Source organism: Parathielavia appendiculata (genome assembly GCF_033297405.1).
Source record: "Parathielavia appendiculata strain CBS 731.68 unplaced genomic scaffold N657scaffold_7, whole genome shotgun sequence".
Taxonomy (NCBI): Eukaryota; Fungi; Ascomycota; class Sordariomycetes; order Sordariales; family Chaetomiaceae; genus Parathielavia; species Parathielavia appendiculata.
In genome coordinates this window covers 92,781-108,491 of record NW_026944226.1, presented here as the reverse complement: position 1 = coordinate 108,491, position 15,711 = coordinate 92,781, and the positions used below count along the sequence as shown (strand labels likewise).

Here is a 15,711-nt window from a genome sequence, read left to right as displayed (position 1 = left end):
TCCACGATGGTCCTAATTGCCCCCGCCGAGGTCTTATCACCTTCTCCGCTCTCTACTCTGGAAGTGTCGATCGTGCAGAACAGCGAGTCGGTCATAGTCGACGGAGTGGTTTCCACAGACGATATTGAGTTCAGGTTCGCTGGGGAGCTATTCGGTGGGGTTCTCGCAACATTCGCGTACGACGGATTTGGGCTTGTCGAGATGGTCGTTGTAGTGAGGGCCAGGTTGATCGAAATATCGTTCAGTTGCGCGTAGACTTGCTTCAACTCCTCGGCGACCTGATTCTGCTCCTCGGCCACGCAATTCTTGACGTCGTTGAGTTCTGTTTTCACGGTGACCAGCTCTGCTTTTACAGAGACTAGTTCAGTGCTGAGTCTGGCTATCATGTCGGTTTGCTGTTGGATGACGATTTTCAGCTCCTCGATGGTTCGACGCGCGTTGCTAGCCTCAGCCAACAGCCTCTGCGCGACGCTGGATCTCCCATCCAGGGTGGGTGCACTATCGGGTCGCGCGGCCGCACTCGACGTATTCTTGGCCGTTTTTGCCCTGTTTTCGAGGGATATCAACGTTTCTCGAACTTTGGCCGACGGTTTAGGGAGCGCAGCGGTCGGCGTCTCGGCTCCGGCGAGTTCAGCGCGTCGCGGGTGTCTTCGGTGATCGCGTTTGACACCATCTTGGGGGCTTCAGGGACGCGGCGGGCCCCGGCGGGGTGCCTTCCTCTCGAAGTTGATCGATGCGTCTTGACTCTCAGAACAAGCGGAAGGTATTTCGGCGGTTCCCGTTCCTGGCGTTCCAGGGCTCAGAGTTGTGATTCAACAACCTGAGACGTGACAAATCTTCAATTCGCCGGAAATTTTCGAATATTCAGGGCAATGCAGCATCGTTGTTCTGGCTCTGACAGCAGTACAGCACCATGTCCCAGTTTCGCACCCTCCCCAGCGAGGTCCGTCGAGTTGATGATGCAGACACTCTGCCGCAGCTGCAGCGGGCTCACGGCCGAGGACCGGTGCTGCTGCTCCGGCGAACACTGCACATGCTACGACACAGATCCCCAGAATGGGCTTGTGGAATCGCCGTCGCGAGGCTTTGCCTGACGTCGCGCTGGCTTAACAGCGTCGCGATATGGCACCTCTATCAAGAGCCTCCCAGCTGGAGCGACGAAAAGCTCGTTAACACCCTCGTAGCTCGTAGGCACCTCGCCCAGCATGTCGGACTCCCGCATATCAACGGAGAGGAAGCCAAATTCTTCGATGCCCGCAAGCTCACCTTCGAGGCACTGCACACTTCGAACGCAGTTCGGAGCTTATTTCGATGCGATGCCAGTCACTGAAGAGCGGGCGGATGAGGCTCAGCATTTGCCTATGCCCGTGAGCAAGATTTTTAACCTTCCCAAGGAGGAAGAAGACCGCCTCAACGTCTTAGTCGACATCATGGCCAGCCTCTGTCCCAACCTTGAAACCCTCCATACCGACGTCGGCGACCCGCTCCGCGTAGCATTTCGGCTCTGCATGCCAGGCTCGATGCTGCGCCTACGGACCATCGACATGAGATGCGACGACTACGCAAAAAGCGGTGTTGTAATGAGAATGAAATACTTGGCCCGTCTCTTCCGCGCCGCGCCAAACATTGCCGACACGACCCTCCACATCTGGTGCTCGACAGCCTTGACCGCCCGGATCTGGGCCTGACGCTCGACAAGGTCACCTCTCTAGACTTCCGGAATAGCGTCCTCCGCGTCAGTGATTTGGTCATCTTTCTCTCCGTGTGCCCCAACCTGGAGGCGTTCAAGTACGAGGCGGGCTAGACCGAGATAGGGTTGGGAGCGCGCACACTTTAGCTTGTCTCAGGCAAAGGATGCGTTCCTCACCCTGGCGCGCCCAAGCTGAAGTTCTTGAGCATTGCCCTCAAAAGGTATCATGCGTATCTACTTGGGGCCGAATGGGATGATGGCGACGGCGCTAAAGACAAAGTTGATTAGGACCATGATTATCTACGCCTTTGGGTTGAGGGAAGCGCTGGCGCAGCGCGGAATCGTCTTTGAGTACCATATCAACACAGACAATCCCCAGATCCACATCAAGTGAAAATTCACGATTGGCCGCCCTGCCCTGAAACCACGACCTTTTCTGAAGGCACAATTTTCGTCTGCGTATTGACAGGCGAGCACGATATTGTCCATGAAAGCGACATGAGCAGGCGACGGCGTTCCGAGGCTCTAAGGGTTGCGGCAAACTTGGAAAGAGGAGGGGGAAGCAAGAGATGCCGCCTCTTACAACAAGAGGATTGTGGCGGTAATTATTGTGAGTGGAGAGGAAGGGTGCTGCCTTTCTATACGTCAGATAAGCCTAGGCTTGTGGCACCACTCGTATATTGCTCATCTGGAAGCGAGGAAACAACATATTGGGATATCTGGTGGCCAACCCGGCGCAGCTTAACACAGATCAGACCAACCCTCATCCTCAAGCCAAGACAGCCAGCCCATCGCCAACGACGCTGTCGCAGTAAGGTATCACAACCCATACTTGGCCGCCTGTGTCGCTGCAAAGTGCATCCCCGCCGCAAAGTGGAACAGTTTCGCCGCCACCACCGTCCTCTCCTTCTGGCTGTAGTCCACCAACCTGTCATACAACTCCGCCAACGGCACCACCACCCGCTGGATATGCTCCCCATCCTCGAGCCTCTGCTCCGGCAACTCTTCCTCCTCCCCCAGCCTCACCTCCACCATCACCATCTTCATATTCGCGCTACTCAGCCCCGGATCGGCTGCCTGCACGGGACTGACGCTAACCACCTCGCACTCGTACCCCGTCTCCTCCTTGAACTCCCGCACAGCCGCCTGCTCCGCCGTCTCCCCCTCATCGATCAGACCCGCGGGCCACTCGACCGTGTAGGCATCGAGTGGTGGTCGGTACTGGATGACGAGTAGTGTCGAGGCCGGGCGGGAGGGGTGAAGGAGGATGTTGCCCATGGCGACGGCGTCGACGCCAGCGGATTTGGCGCGGGTTTTCCGCGAGGCAACTTCCCATGTGCGCTCCTTGCCCGTCTGGTCGAGGTATGATATTTTCTGGAGGGTGATCCATTTCGCTTCGGAGGTGGGGAGGTTGGTGACCGAGGTGATGACGGGTTCTTGGGTTCTGGTCATTCTGCCGGTGGTGGGGTGAATGCGAAGGTGAGGCTGCGGTTGGGCTGGGTGGTGGGATAAGATCCTGGTTGTGGTTGAGAACGAGAGTAAAGGTGAGAATGAGGGGCAATGGCGGCGGGCGATATGCAGGAGTCGCGGCTGCTCAAATCCGGCGGGGCAGGAGAGGTGGAGACGCCGCATGTGTGACTGGTGACAAGCTACTACCAGCGTCTGTTTGTTGAACCGTCAGCCCAGCGAAAGAGAATAAAGGTGAGGGAAGGGGACAACAATGACTCAAAAAGGCACAGTCGAAGAGGCAGAAGCAGCCGACCAGCTCAGTTTGGAACTCAAGCCTGACCATGGGATGGCCAGATGACATCATGCCTTCATCGCGTTAGGGTTATTGCAGCCCAGGCTCACAAGGACTTGGGAAGAGGTTTTCGTTGAGATTGAAATTCTCAGAAAGTATGATCTTTTAGTCCTTCACAGTGCCATTTTTGAACATGGCATAATGTCTCAACACCAACCAAGTGTCATGACATAACCAAGCGGTCGCATCCAGTTTCTCCAGCACCACAATGCTGAAGTGTCCAGGTGCTCAAAAGTAGCTCTGATCAATGATGGCCGGACCAGGAATCTTGTACTCCTTGAAGGAGCTGCCCCAGATATCGATGAGGATTCCAGGATCGGAGGCGCTGTACGCTCCCGGGATCTTGACTCCTGCGGGCAGTTGGCCGCGACTGCCGCCGGAAACCCTGACTTGCTGGTTCAGGAACACATATGGTTAGCTTTCATGGGAGCGTACCTCAAAAGTAGCCATGTTTCCAGCGCCTGGTTGAGAACGGAAACAGGGGACTGCAAACTCACATAGCAGCTCATGTAAAACTGCGCCCCTCCGCTCTGGCCCGCCGTGTGCAGCGCAATCGCCTCGGCGCGGACAAGGTAATCGCCCGCGGGGATCTTGCTGGGAATCTTGAACGACCGCTTGCCGCAGTTGGCGTTGAGCTGGTCGGTGCCCCATTTCTTGGAGCTGGCGTCGTAGCCGAACTCGTCCACCTTGAACCAGGAGCCGGCCGACCCGTCGGCGCTGGTGACGTCGGACACCTTGCTCATGTACACCATGACGGGGCCGAAGTGGTTGCCGCCGATGGCCTCGTGGGCGCAGGACCGGTCGCCGGGTTGCGCGTGCATCTCGACCGTAAACTCGTCACCGGCTGGTCAGGGGTGAAACTTGTTAGTAAGGGAAACGGACATCCAGCGGTGAACGTACCCTTAACCTCGCAGATGCCAGACAACCCCTTGGAGCCACCAACGTTGCAAGCCATATCCTTGCTCGACACGCTGGTGACGGGCGAGTTGTTAGGCTGAAGTCGTCAGTTAACCGAAGATAGAGCTTATGGAGCTCAGTGGCAACACTCACTGGCATCCGAACGCAGGTTGACCCAAAGTCTTTCGAACCGCTGCTCGCTTGCTGAAAAATGGAGTGGCCAGCGGCCAAAACGGCCATCTGAACAAAGATGCCAGCGGCAATGAGGGCCGAGTTGGAGTTCTTCATCTCGGCCAAAGTCTTGAGCGTTGAACAGGGGTGTGATTGCTGAGGTTGAAACGAAGGGTTGATGGAATAACTCCTGTCTGGACTACGTGAACGAGACTGTTCCCTGCCGTTTCTGTGAGATGGAATTATCAGTGCCATGGAGAGCTCTAGTTATACTCGGATTTGACTGTACCTTCGCATCTATCCTTCTGACTTCGGTCCTAGGTCTCCCGTCTATCCCAACCATATACCTGCAACCATGTACAAAGATGGATTCAGCGAGGCCATGCTTGTACGGCTATATTGGATCGACAGGTGCAAAGGCCCGCAATCTCTATTCCTTCCTCCGGCGTGTCGCGCGGTCCAGTAACGATCGACAACCACGCGGCACAGATCAGGACGTAGTTGACCGTGAGTTGTCTATGTGAATCAAAATTGGGTCCGTCATGCTCAATGCGACCGGGAAGCACGGTTCCGTTTCCCTAAGTTGCGTCGATCCTCTCGGAAGCGCTCTCCCTGCCGAGCATCGGTTACACCTGCGTCGGTATTTATCCAGGCGATATGGGGTGAGCTGTGGGGTTCAAAGTTGCAAGCACTGATTGCCACTGAGGATGACGATTGAGGCTTTCTTAAGCCCCAACACAATGCTCGTGGAAGATTGCACAAAGTGAGCTCACACATTCCTTGAATGCATATCTGTATGTCGTTACTTGCCTCTGGAAACCCCAGCTCCATAACCCCAACGCCAAACGCCGTGCCTCTCCTTATGTTCTCCTTCCCGTAAACAAGTCGACCTCCTCGGGCCGCACCCTCTTGGTCTTCTTGACGAACTTCCACCACAGCACATTGATAACATACACCGGAATCCCGATGTACGCCGTCAAGAACTTGTCCACCTGAAAATACGGAATAAACGCGGCATACCCGCTGAAGATAATGACCACCACCGTAATCGCCAACGCAATGTACGCGCCCCACGGCAGCAGCACATTCCGATACGGCATGACGCTCCGATCCACACCCTGCACCTTCATGGCCCGAATCATCGCGATATAGCTAACCAGCACAGCGACCCAGTTGAGCGCGCCAAACACCGTCACGAGCGCCACAAAGTACCCAAACACGGTGGCAGCCGTCTTGGTGGCGTTCATGAACCCGAGCGCGATGAAGAGGGACGAGAGCGCGACGGCGGGGACGGGCACGCCGTTGCGGTTGGTGCGCTGCATGATGTGCGGCGCCTGGCCGTCCTTGCCGAGCGCCCACACAGTGCGAGAGGCGAGGTAGACGTCCGAGTTGGCGGCGCTGATGGTGAAGATGAGCAGGAGGCCGTTGACCGCGTCGTCGAGATGGGCGACGCCCGCGATTTGCGCGGCGACGGTGAAGGGGGAGGCCACTGGGAAAGTTGTTAGCGGGGAATCAGTGCGTGTGGGAGGAAGGGGTGGATGAATGGAGCTGAAGGAGAATCGCCGGGACGGGACATACATCCACTGGTACCCTTCTTGGTGGCTTGTGCCAGCTCCTTGCTGTTGTACGGGACGGCCATGCCGAGAACCAGGACACCGGCGATATAGAAGAAGACGATACGAAGGAGAGTCTGGGTGACGGCGCGGGGGACGTTCTTGCGCGGGTTCGGCGTTTCTCCGAATGCGACGCCGACGAGTTCGGTGCCGAGGTAGGCAAAGGTGGCCTGGACGATGCAGGCCCAGACGCCCAAGAATCGGCCGGTGTCGCCGGGGACGACATGAGTATTGTTGCCAATTGTCACCGAGTACTCGGCAAAGGCGCCTGGGCTCTGCCAGAAGTAGAAACCGGTTCGGACGCCATTGGGGCCACCGCCGAGAGCGATGATGAAACAGAGCAGGATAAGCATCATGATGACGAGAGCCTTGATCAGCGACATCCAGAACTCGGCCTCGCCAAAAAACGAGACGTGGATCAACTGCGGCGGGTTAGCGACCGCTTCAAGCCTGTGTGGGGAAGACGACGCACATTGAGGATGATAATCGCCACGCCAAAGACGACAATCCACACCGACACGTTGATATCAGGCCGCCACTTCTGCAGGAGGATGCCCGTCGCCGTCAGGTTGTTGGGCAAGACGATGACGTATTTGAAGAAGTAGTTCCAGCCTGTCGCAAACCCCATGGCCGGGTCGACGAAGCGTGATGCATAGCCAGAAAAGCTCTTCTTCATAGGCAGCCAGGCACCCATCTCTCCGAGGGCGACCATGACAACGTAGACGACGAAGCCCATGAGGGCGTACCCGAGTAGCAGTGACGCGGGTCCAAGCTTGAGGGCATTGCCAGTACCGATAATGAGGCCTGCCAAAAGTCAGTAGGTTACCCTGACGACTCTTAGGCTTTCTTTGCACGTACCGGTTCCAATGGCGCCCGCAATAGCCATCATGTCTGCATGCCGTCAGTATGCGCCTGGATCGTCGCCGGATCGTTGAAAAACGCACTTAATTATCGCGGCTTCATGCCCCGGTGCAGGTCATCCTGGGCCTCATCGACAATTCCCTCCTCGCTGCTGTACTCGCCTGGCGCTACCTCCTGGACGGGCGCCGGGGCCTTCTCGCCCTTCTCATTGTTGCGATTCCTCGAAAACAGACCCGCCATGGTTGGTATGTGCCGCTCGGCCAGCGGTCCAGGAAGAAAGAGAAGAAGAAGAATGGCCGTGGATTGGGTACCAAGCCGATATTGAACATTCAACGCGGAGGGGAGCAAGAAGGGGATGGGGCGTTAAAGAGTGAGCTGCGACGGCAAAACCGGTAGGGGAGTAATATATGATCTACAAAAATGGCGTTGCAAGATAAGGGTACCGTCGGGGTGCCCTCGGTCTGCAAAGTGGAACAAGGAACCATGCTCGCCTCCAGTGCGACTGTCGGTTGGCATCCGTGTTAACGGGGGGTTGGTTTTCCATCATGCACGGGCGTTGGGGTCAGGTGTGGGCTTGGATGACGGTGTCACGGTGGGCGAGCTGGGCCGAGCATTGCCGCGACGGGGAGCAGTAGGGTCTGGCAGGGTCTGCGCGTTCCTCGCCATCAGAGGCGTGCGGAATCTCATGATTGATAACGAGCGATGCGAATGGAGGTGGCGCTGGTCGGCCCGGGGACGTTACAGTCTAGTCCAGGGACCGGGGTTAGTCTGATGAAGGATCCAATGTTGGACCTGATAGCGACAGCCCGCCTGGACGACGCGGGGCAACTCGGCCGCGCGTCAGCTGAGCCGCAGCCTTCTCGAAGCCAGGTATTGGAAGGTTAGACGACTTGGACAATCGCCCAGCGACCGAGAGGAAGTAGCACCCTTTGGTAACTCAAACAGAAATCGCCCATCCAAACTAAGCATTGGAGTTGGCAACAAACTTTTGGTGGCTGTGAACGGCGAGGCTTGGCTGACATCAAATTGTCGGGCAACCGGACTTGCAGCAGCGCAGATCATCGCCGGCGGCAGACAGGATGTCTTGGGGATGTTTGGCCGAGCTGCGGGGCATCCAAGGCTTTTCCAGCGGGGCTTTGCAGATGCTTATGATCCCGATGAGGAAGGTGCTCACGACTGGACAATGAGACCATTACTCAACAAAGTGGCGCGATACGTCTCGACGGTGCGTCAACCGGAACAGGAAATACGCCTCTATTGGATGATAGATCCAATACCTCCCACTGTGGTAGATAGATAGTTTGGTGAAGCTGGCTGGCTACGTTCTCTTCGTCTCTGGGACTCACCTGCGCTAGCATTACGAGGGCAGCTCTAGATCAGGTAGGTACCTTTGCAGCCCTAATTACTAGTGCAGCTCTCAGTACTGTCCATTGCTGCTGTAGAAACCTTGAGTGTTTGGGCAATGCAGGTTTAATGAGTGGAACTGACTTTAACGCTCCTCATCGCTTAACTAAATGAACTTCTATGTTGGGTTAGGATCTGAAACGAGGGACGAAACCTAAATCAATGGGCATAGGGGTACACAAGCTAAGTCAAAACTGGAAAAACAGAGACCTACTGAAACTGACAGGCAGAAGTGCGCAGAAAGGAAGAGAAACATGGAAGAACGCCAGAAAAGAAGCCTGAGACTGGAATAAAGGCGGTGCCAGGGTTAGGGCTATGCTGCTGCTTGTACCTGGCCTCTAACCGACTGTCCTGTCTCATAACAATCCTCAAAAGTCTAACTCACCTAGCTTATGCCTCGGATATCCTTTTTAACTGGCCCCCTCCGCGGCCAGTGATAATTGGGTCCCATTCAAAATCATGGTGCAATTGGCTGTCTTCGACTTAGAAGCTGGCGAGATTTTGGCTCGTCGAGTGCCAACAAGGACTTTTCCGATGGAGCGCCTTGGTGCCGGTTGATGGCCTGAAGCCGTGGAGCTCAGCCGGGGATTCCTTCAGAGGGCCTTGACCCGACTCAAGGTGCCCTTCCACAATGTCGCCATTACTTATTCGCGCCCCATGTGAGTGCGTGGTGCCCGGTGGCTAGGTGGCTTAAGGAGTGAAGCTACTCGCGAGGGATTATGGATTGAGATACCTAAGAGTTAACCATTCGCACCAACCACCTACGCCAAATGCGCCATCCACTGAATTGATTCGATTATTAATGGTTTCCACAGGGTAATTCATAAGCCCATTACTGCACTGGGCGCGACACCTTTTTCCAATGTTTCTTTCCCTGCGCCCACAGCTGATGGAACTGGCAGGTGCGGGTGCGCCTGCCAACCCAATGACTTCCGAGTCCCTCACGCCCTCGAACTTCTTGAGCATTCTTGATCTCGATGACATCTCTTGAATTTTAGTTTTTTCTCTTTTTTGCCTGCAGTCTAGCGCCAACAAGCAGATATTTCAGTACATCCCGAGCACAGAGTACATCGGCGTCTCGCGTTCTCTCGCCCGACTCCGATTATATTTGTTTCTCTGTCAAAGTTACAGTCTCTCCTGTCGTTCGCATCATCTTATCGTCCGGATTGTATTTTAATAAAGGCACATCGTTTACGATTGTCCAACGACGCAAGTATCTCAGGTACAAATTCAGTGGTGTCGATATGGTTATACTACCGCCATTCTCCTTCGTCTTCCCCTTCTCTTCCTCTTGCTCTTCCTAGAACTTGAACTAGAAGCGACAAAACTTACGGCGAACCCATCTTGCACTGAATCCCAGGTCCTAGCCCTATGCCCAACATGGGCTGAAGAGGGAAAAGCCCCGAAGAATATGTCGCAAAACATGACAGGCTTCCGGTTCGCGCCCGGAATACTGCTCGACTCCGAGACTGACACCATCCTGGTCGTATTTCGCATCTCACAAATGCACCAGTCCCATCGCTCGTACGATGGTTTGGACCAAAGAGATGGTCCACGAGAGGCTCCTGGAGCTCATGGAGAACTGCCATACCGTCCGACAACTGATGCTCAGCAGTAATCGGATGGAGCGCCTACTTTGGGAACAAGTTCAGATGCGCACCCCTGCGGCGAATACCATTCCGGTGCGCATCATCCGACGGTTGGCGCTCCAGCTGGCCCAAGCCGCCTGAAAGAACGTACAAACCCTCAGCGCAAAAGTAACGGCGAGGAGCTTACTTGGTGCAAGCTTGCCATTGCCTTGGTCCGGTTCGCCAGAGACATTTACAGGTACGAGGCTGACTCGGGCCTTTGGTGTAACGATCCCGAGCTCCGGCACAACTGCTTCGAACTCCAAACTCCAGCCATGCGAGCAGACGGCAAGCCCAACAGCGACCGCAACGGCAACCCAGTCACCATCCCAGTTTTCCCTGTCAGGAACCTTGGCAAGTGTTACGGCTTGCACAGCCTCAGAACAACGGTGTGGGAAGAGACGGCGGAGGAGACTTGGTGAATGATGAAGGACTTCATGCGCGTGTAATGCGACCGCGTTAAGTCTACAATCAAACTTGGTTGTTTGTAGCGCGGAACTTGGTATGGAAAGAAGAAAATGAAACTGTTCACTCTAAGTTAACTAGTATTCACCTTCTGTTCTTCTTTCTCCTCTTCTTGCTCTTTTTTTTTTTTCCTCTTCTGATGTTTCTTCCCTTCTTTTTCCTCTACACCCTCCTTTCGATCTTCAGATTTTCCTACTTTGATTACCTTCTTGCAATCACATGTTTCCTTCTTCTACACGTGTACTGCTCCGTAGGGCTTGCCAATGTGACCCGCTAACAATCAAACGGCGGCCCCACTGCGGAGTTCAGGTATGCAAGGTAATCTGACCCGGCGATCTGACCCGGCGAGCTGACCTTGCAGAAGAATTGGAGCACGGGTGCAGACTGATCACAACAAAGCCACGAAACATGCACACAAATCTTGAAGGAAGAAACTGTCAATGGCTGAATCAGTCCCAAGCGCCGCTGCATTGTCAGCACGAACGCGCAAGGCGGCATTTGTTGAACCCTTTTTATATATGACCATGCGTCTCGAGATCAAGGCAGTGAAGTGCCCTCGTCCTCCAGCCTCTCCTCCACCCGCCCCTTCCAATACATAAATCCTCAGGCACCGTCGTCTTTGACACATTGCCGGACAACCACGCCTGTTCCTTCTGGGGCTTATCATCTATTGGCTCATTCTTACTTTCGCGATCCCATCTTTTTCTCCCTTACTGGAGCCAGCTCTCGGACAGTCCATTCGACCCTCCGTCCAGCATGACATCCACAAATGTGCTCATCACTGGTGCAAACCGGGGCATCGGTCGTGGTCTACTGGAGCTGTACCTCACGCGCCCGAACCACACCATCATTGCTGCGGTCCGTGACCCGAACCATGCTACTGCCAAGGAGCTCACTGCCCTCTCGAGGAGTGAGAGCACGTCGCTGATCACCGTTAAACTCGATCTCACTATTCCTTCGGACCCGGCTAGGGCCGTTACAGAACTGGCCAACCATGGAATTGACCGCATCGATATCCTCGTCGCCAATGCCGCCATTGCCTTGAAGTGGGTCAAGGTTTCCGAGGTGACAACCGACGATATCCAGCAGCATGTCGACGTAAACGTCTACGGCTTCGTCCGGCTTTTTCAGGCCTTTCTTCCTGTGCTGCAGAAATCTAAGGATCCTAAATTTGTCACGATCGGCTCGTGTGCTGCATTCCTCACGGTAGGCCGGGGATTATCCCTATCGTCAACCCATCTCGGTCCGGTCACTAATCATTGCATATCGTAGTGCGTGATAACCTTGGCTTCTGCGATCCTGCCCACGTCGTTGCTACGACACTGACGACCACGTATAGGAACTTCATCCCCATGAAGAATGCGGCGTATGCCCCTACCAAGGTGGTGCAGCATTGGTTGACCAAGGCTATCCATACCGAAGAGCCCTGGCTTACCTCCTTCCCCGTCGATCCAGGGTAAGTCCTGCATTGAATGCAGGTACCGGTTTGACTAGCTCGTGACAGCTCTCTAACTCCTCATCTAGTTGGGTGCAGACAGATCTCGGCCAACGAGGAGCCCACGCATTCGGCTACGAAAAGGCTGCCATCACGGTGGATGACAGCGTCAACGGAATTATCAAAGTCATTGACGCCTCGACAAGGGAGACGCATGGCGGCAAGCTTTGGGTGTACACGGGCCAGGAGTCTCCCTGGTAGATGTTGTCCATTGCCAGGTCGCGTCATCTTCGTTGCGGATTCGAATGCTTCTCTTTTCTGTGGATCGGCTAAGGCTGGAATTGCCAGGACCTGAGTGAGGCGAAGCATACCAAGTATGTAACTATACCTACCTGGTGATAACGAAATTTCCTTATTTTTTTTTTTTTTTTTTTTTGTGTGGAACCGGGTGCAGTTGACGATATGAAACTTTCGGTCATCCTGCTTCAAAGGAACGAGGGACGGGAAGCGACAGATGTGCAATCAAAATCCTCGACAAGGCAACGGCAGGGCTGATTTCAGGCAAAAACATAGAACCTGCCAGAAGATTCCTTACCTTTGACGTCCACGGTGCTGTTGCTCCGGAGGCTGCTGCGCCGCATGAACGCGTCCGCTCACCGCGCGGATTCACGAACGAATGACAAGAGAAGTTTGAATCTGGATAACGATGTGTTATTCCGCTTCGTCGCGGCCCTTACCAAATCTGCACCTTTGTCTCACAGTTGGGTATATCTTGTGTTACTGCAACTGCGGCATACCGGGAAGACGGATATTCCGTTGCTTATCGAGGCCGACGACTACCGGCTAACCTTGGATCATGGACAAGTGATGTCAAATAAGAACTGCGTCAGTGGCGAAAAGTAAATGATTTAAAGCAGACATGGCTCCCAAGCCCTTCACTTGAGCAGAGATATTAAAATATGAGACACAACGATTGCAGATATCCATCACTCTGTAAAAGCAAACCGAAAGAACGTCGCTCGTCCCGAGGCATGTCCTAGGATGATTGTGTGACCATGAACCGCCACACATGTTGCCCGATAGTCGGCGGGAAGCCAAAGAACGCTCTTCCCATTTCTTGTGACCCAATCGTCGCCGACGAAGAGAACACTGCTGGCTGGTTTCTGGTCGCCAGAGCCGCTTGAAGCGTCGCAGTTTACAGTTATGCTTAGCAGCCCTCTATTTGTCTCGAGACATTGACCATTCATAGAAAACGCCACTGCCCAGATTGAATCGCCATGCCCCTCGAGCGTCTGCCGGTGAGCGCCGGTCGCCGCATCCCAGAGCCGGACGGTCTTATCACTTGAAGCCGACGCGAGTGTCTTGCCGTCCGGCGAGAACGCCACTGCGCTGACCGAGCCGCAATGCCCTTCGAGCGTCTGCCGATATGCGCCGGAGCCGCGATGCCCCTCGAGCGTCTGCTGGTGCACGCCGGTCGCCGTATCCCAGAGCCGGACGGTCCTATCGTCTGAAGCCGTCGCTAGCGTCTTACCGTCTGGCGAGAACGCTACTATGCTGACCGAGCCGCTATGCCCCTCGAGCGTCTGCCGATACGCGCCCACTGGTCTGTAATGCCAGCGGTCATTTCGATAAAAGGCAGCCTTTCCTTCCAATACCGCTTTCTAATCTCGCTCAAAGTTGGGCTGAATACGAGCGCGAAGCTATACGTTTGCAAGGGGGCCCGCTCTATAATCGATCTGTGACTGAGTACAAGCTTCTCTGCGTCTTCCAACAGCTGACGAAGGCAAGGGTTGATGTCCGATTGCGACTGATTGAACTTAGTAACCCGACAACAATACGGCATTAACAACATACCTGAGCGGCATATAGAATCTTTCTTATCGAGAGCAGCCCACTAGAAAGTTTCCCTAGGAGAGACAAACTCTCAAGCCAGCGGAGGAAGTATTCTTTCAGGAATCCAAACACCTTCCCGTCGTCCGTCAGTTCTCCCAGGAGCCTGGAGTTGTCGCTGCTCAAGGAGCAGAGATGGTCGGCCCAGAAGATGCAAGAGTATCGTATTGGAGCCAGGGGATCTGGATCAGGAGGCGTCATATTCTCCGGTTTGAAGCCGAGCTCGAGGCGTACATGTTGCGTCTTAGGACTGAGGACATCGCATCGATTGCACGTATGCCGATGTCCACATGCCCTTGAGTGGGCCCAGCTGGCTGAAGTCGAAACTTGTAATTCTTCTCCAGGTAATCCTTTGCCGACTGGCGGATCAAGTTGACTGTTCCCTTGGCGATTGTGAGAAATGAGCCGCACATCTCGATAGCCGTCTCTGCGATGGATGGATGGCAGGCCGGCAAGTACGGAAAGCTCCGAAATAGAGAGCGGGCGGAAGGCAAGAGATGTAACCACCAAGACTGTCTTACAGTCCTGGGGCTCAATCACTTGCCCCTCCTCAATCCTGGTCATCATGTGATCGTACAATTCCGACAAGCCAGGAGGCATATCTTTAATACGCTTGACAGCGTACCCTCCATGCACTGTCTCGAGGACTTTGAACGCGAGGGCCACCCACAAAAAGGTGTTCTCTGCTCGTTCGCGGACTTCGTGTGACACCTCGGCCAAAACGCTGTCGTTGTATCCTTTTCTACCCTTGAGGATTGTGAGCTTGTGGTCGATGTATGCATTGACAGGTGCTGCTAGATGTTGCGTGTCTAGTTCGGCAAGGGAGTCGGTAGCGTCCACGGAGACGTGGTCGTCACCGACCCAACTACTGGTCTGGCGGTCAAAAGCTTATCTTTTCGGGGAAGAAGGTCAGAAAACAGATGGCCCCAGGATCCGTCTGTTAATTAGTGCTCTCCGTTTCAAGAAAACGGTGAAACTGGCTGTGCGGCAGAATCGTCAGGTTTACGGCATAGGCCGCCAATCAAGCACTCCCATCGGAGAGGCGCAGCACCCCGCCCAGGCAGCAGCGGAAATGAGCATGGGCAAGCGGGAAGCTCATACCTACAGTACCCAACCAAACCACACGACATGCATCACGTAGAACAGTAATTGAAACGTTTTAATGGTGGCGACTCCGCGTGTCCTGTTCTTCCCAGCGCGACTTCGCTAGAAGGTTTCCTTCGTAGGATGAGCTTGAGGTAGCAAGTCCATTGTAGGGCAGCGTGCTTGGCCGTACATGTGTTTGGCTCGAAGCTGCTGCCCAACCGCGTTGGCAAATTTGCGCCCCGCTGCATTGTGGCCGACGTGCGGTGACCGGGGGCTGAGATGCAGCTGCTGTGCCACGGTCACATAGGCCATCCTTGACTTGTCGCGCAGCACTGCACATCGAAGCCCTCGAAGACGTTCAACCCTTCACAAATCTCTCGTGCTGTCTTTTGTTTACGTACATACAGTAGAGACGGCAAACCCCTCGGCCCTGCCTGTGCCGCTGTTCGACGCGATAACCGCAGGGAATGCAACCGTCGACTTCTAATCGTCGCCACCGACGCTTTATCTTCCACACCCCGGACAAATTCTTGCAGGGAAGCCTCACTATATCCAGTTCTCCTTGGGCAATCGATCGTAAGCCATGGATTTATACAACGCTGTGTGTAGCGGACGAACGGAGGCTGCACGACTGCTTCTTGACGAAGGTGCGGATGTCAACGCTCAAGGAGGTGTATATGGGACTGCTCTCCAGGCCGCCGCATCGAAAGGAGAGACGGAGATCGTGCGACTGCTTCTTGACAACGGTGCGGATGTCAATGCTCAAGGAG

The 15,711-nt window shown here is 54.8% G+C and overlaps 7 protein-coding genes across 7 annotated transcripts; 3 read left to right on the top strand and 4 right to left on the bottom strand.

Annotated features, from left to right (window-relative positions):
- Positions 1 to 1,316: 1,316 nt before the first annotated feature.
- Positions 1,317 to 1,804, top strand: N657DRAFT_681171 (uncharacterized protein; the record flags this gene model as incomplete). Its single annotated transcript, XM_062796357.1, has 2 exons — positions 1,317 to 1,651; positions 1,726 to 1,804. 2 exons carry the CDS (start codon positions 1,317 to 1,319, stop codon positions 1,802 to 1,804), a joined length of 414 nt encoding a protein of 137 aa, XP_062646783.1.
- Positions 1,805 to 2,344: 540 nt separating this feature from the next.
- Positions 2,345 to 3,752, bottom strand: N657DRAFT_444600 (uncharacterized protein). The gene is made up of 2 exons (XM_062787403.1): positions 3,410 to 3,752; positions 2,345 to 3,352 (listed from the first exon to the last, which is right to left on the bottom strand). The coding sequence occupies exon 2, from the start codon at positions 3,320 to 3,322 to the stop codon at positions 2,510 to 2,512; it is 813 nt and encodes a 270-aa protein (XP_062646782.1). The 5' UTR covers positions 3,323 to 3,352; positions 3,410 to 3,752; the 3' UTR covers positions 2,345 to 2,509.
- Positions 3,720 to 4,676, bottom strand: N657DRAFT_574143 (lytic polysaccharide monooxygenase; the record flags this gene model as incomplete). The annotated part of the gene is made up of 4 exons (XM_062789015.1): positions 3,720 to 3,884; positions 3,989 to 4,335; positions 4,392 to 4,485; positions 4,542 to 4,676. 4 exons carry the CDS (start codon positions 4,674 to 4,676, stop codon positions 3,720 to 3,722), a joined length of 741 nt encoding a protein of 246 aa, XP_062646781.1.
- A 743-nt stretch (positions 4,677 to 5,419) lies between these two features.
- Positions 5,420 to 7,273, bottom strand: N657DRAFT_656358 (uncharacterized protein; the record flags this gene model as incomplete). The annotated part of the gene is made up of 4 exons (XM_062794692.1): positions 5,420 to 6,048; positions 6,138 to 6,594; positions 6,645 to 6,944; positions 7,169 to 7,273. The coding sequence occupies 4 exons, from the start codon at positions 7,271 to 7,273 to the stop codon at positions 5,420 to 5,422; spliced, it is 1,491 nt and encodes a 496-aa protein (XP_062646780.1).
- Positions 7,274 to 9,966: 2,693 nt separating this feature from the next.
- N657DRAFT_634229 (uncharacterized protein) lies at positions 9,967 to 10,487 on the top strand (the record flags this gene model as incomplete). The annotated part of the gene is made up of 2 exons (XM_062791262.1): positions 9,967 to 10,119; positions 10,224 to 10,487. The coding sequence occupies 2 exons, from the start codon at positions 9,967 to 9,969 to the stop codon at positions 10,485 to 10,487; spliced, it is 417 nt and encodes a 138-aa protein (XP_062646779.1).
- Positions 10,488 to 10,922: 435 nt separating this feature from the next.
- N657DRAFT_645723 (NAD(P)-binding protein) lies at positions 10,923 to 12,377 on the top strand. Its single transcript, XM_062792999.1, has 3 exons — positions 10,923 to 11,735; positions 11,870 to 11,986; positions 12,055 to 12,377. The coding sequence occupies exons 1-3, from the start codon at positions 11,287 to 11,289 to the stop codon at positions 12,224 to 12,226; spliced, it is 738 nt and encodes a 245-aa protein (XP_062646778.1). The 5' UTR covers positions 10,923 to 11,286; the 3' UTR covers positions 12,227 to 12,377.
- Positions 12,378 to 13,001: 624 nt separating this feature from the next.
- N657DRAFT_672068 (WD40 repeat-like protein) lies at positions 13,002 to 15,253 on the bottom strand (the record flags this gene model as incomplete). The annotated part of the gene is made up of 6 exons (XM_062795617.1): positions 13,002 to 13,144; positions 13,206 to 13,570; positions 13,820 to 13,841; positions 13,888 to 14,037; positions 14,377 to 14,723; positions 15,132 to 15,253. 6 exons carry the CDS (start codon positions 15,251 to 15,253, stop codon positions 13,002 to 13,004), a joined length of 1,149 nt encoding a protein of 382 aa, XP_062646777.1.
- Between the last annotated feature and the right edge of the window lie 458 nt (positions 15,254 to 15,711).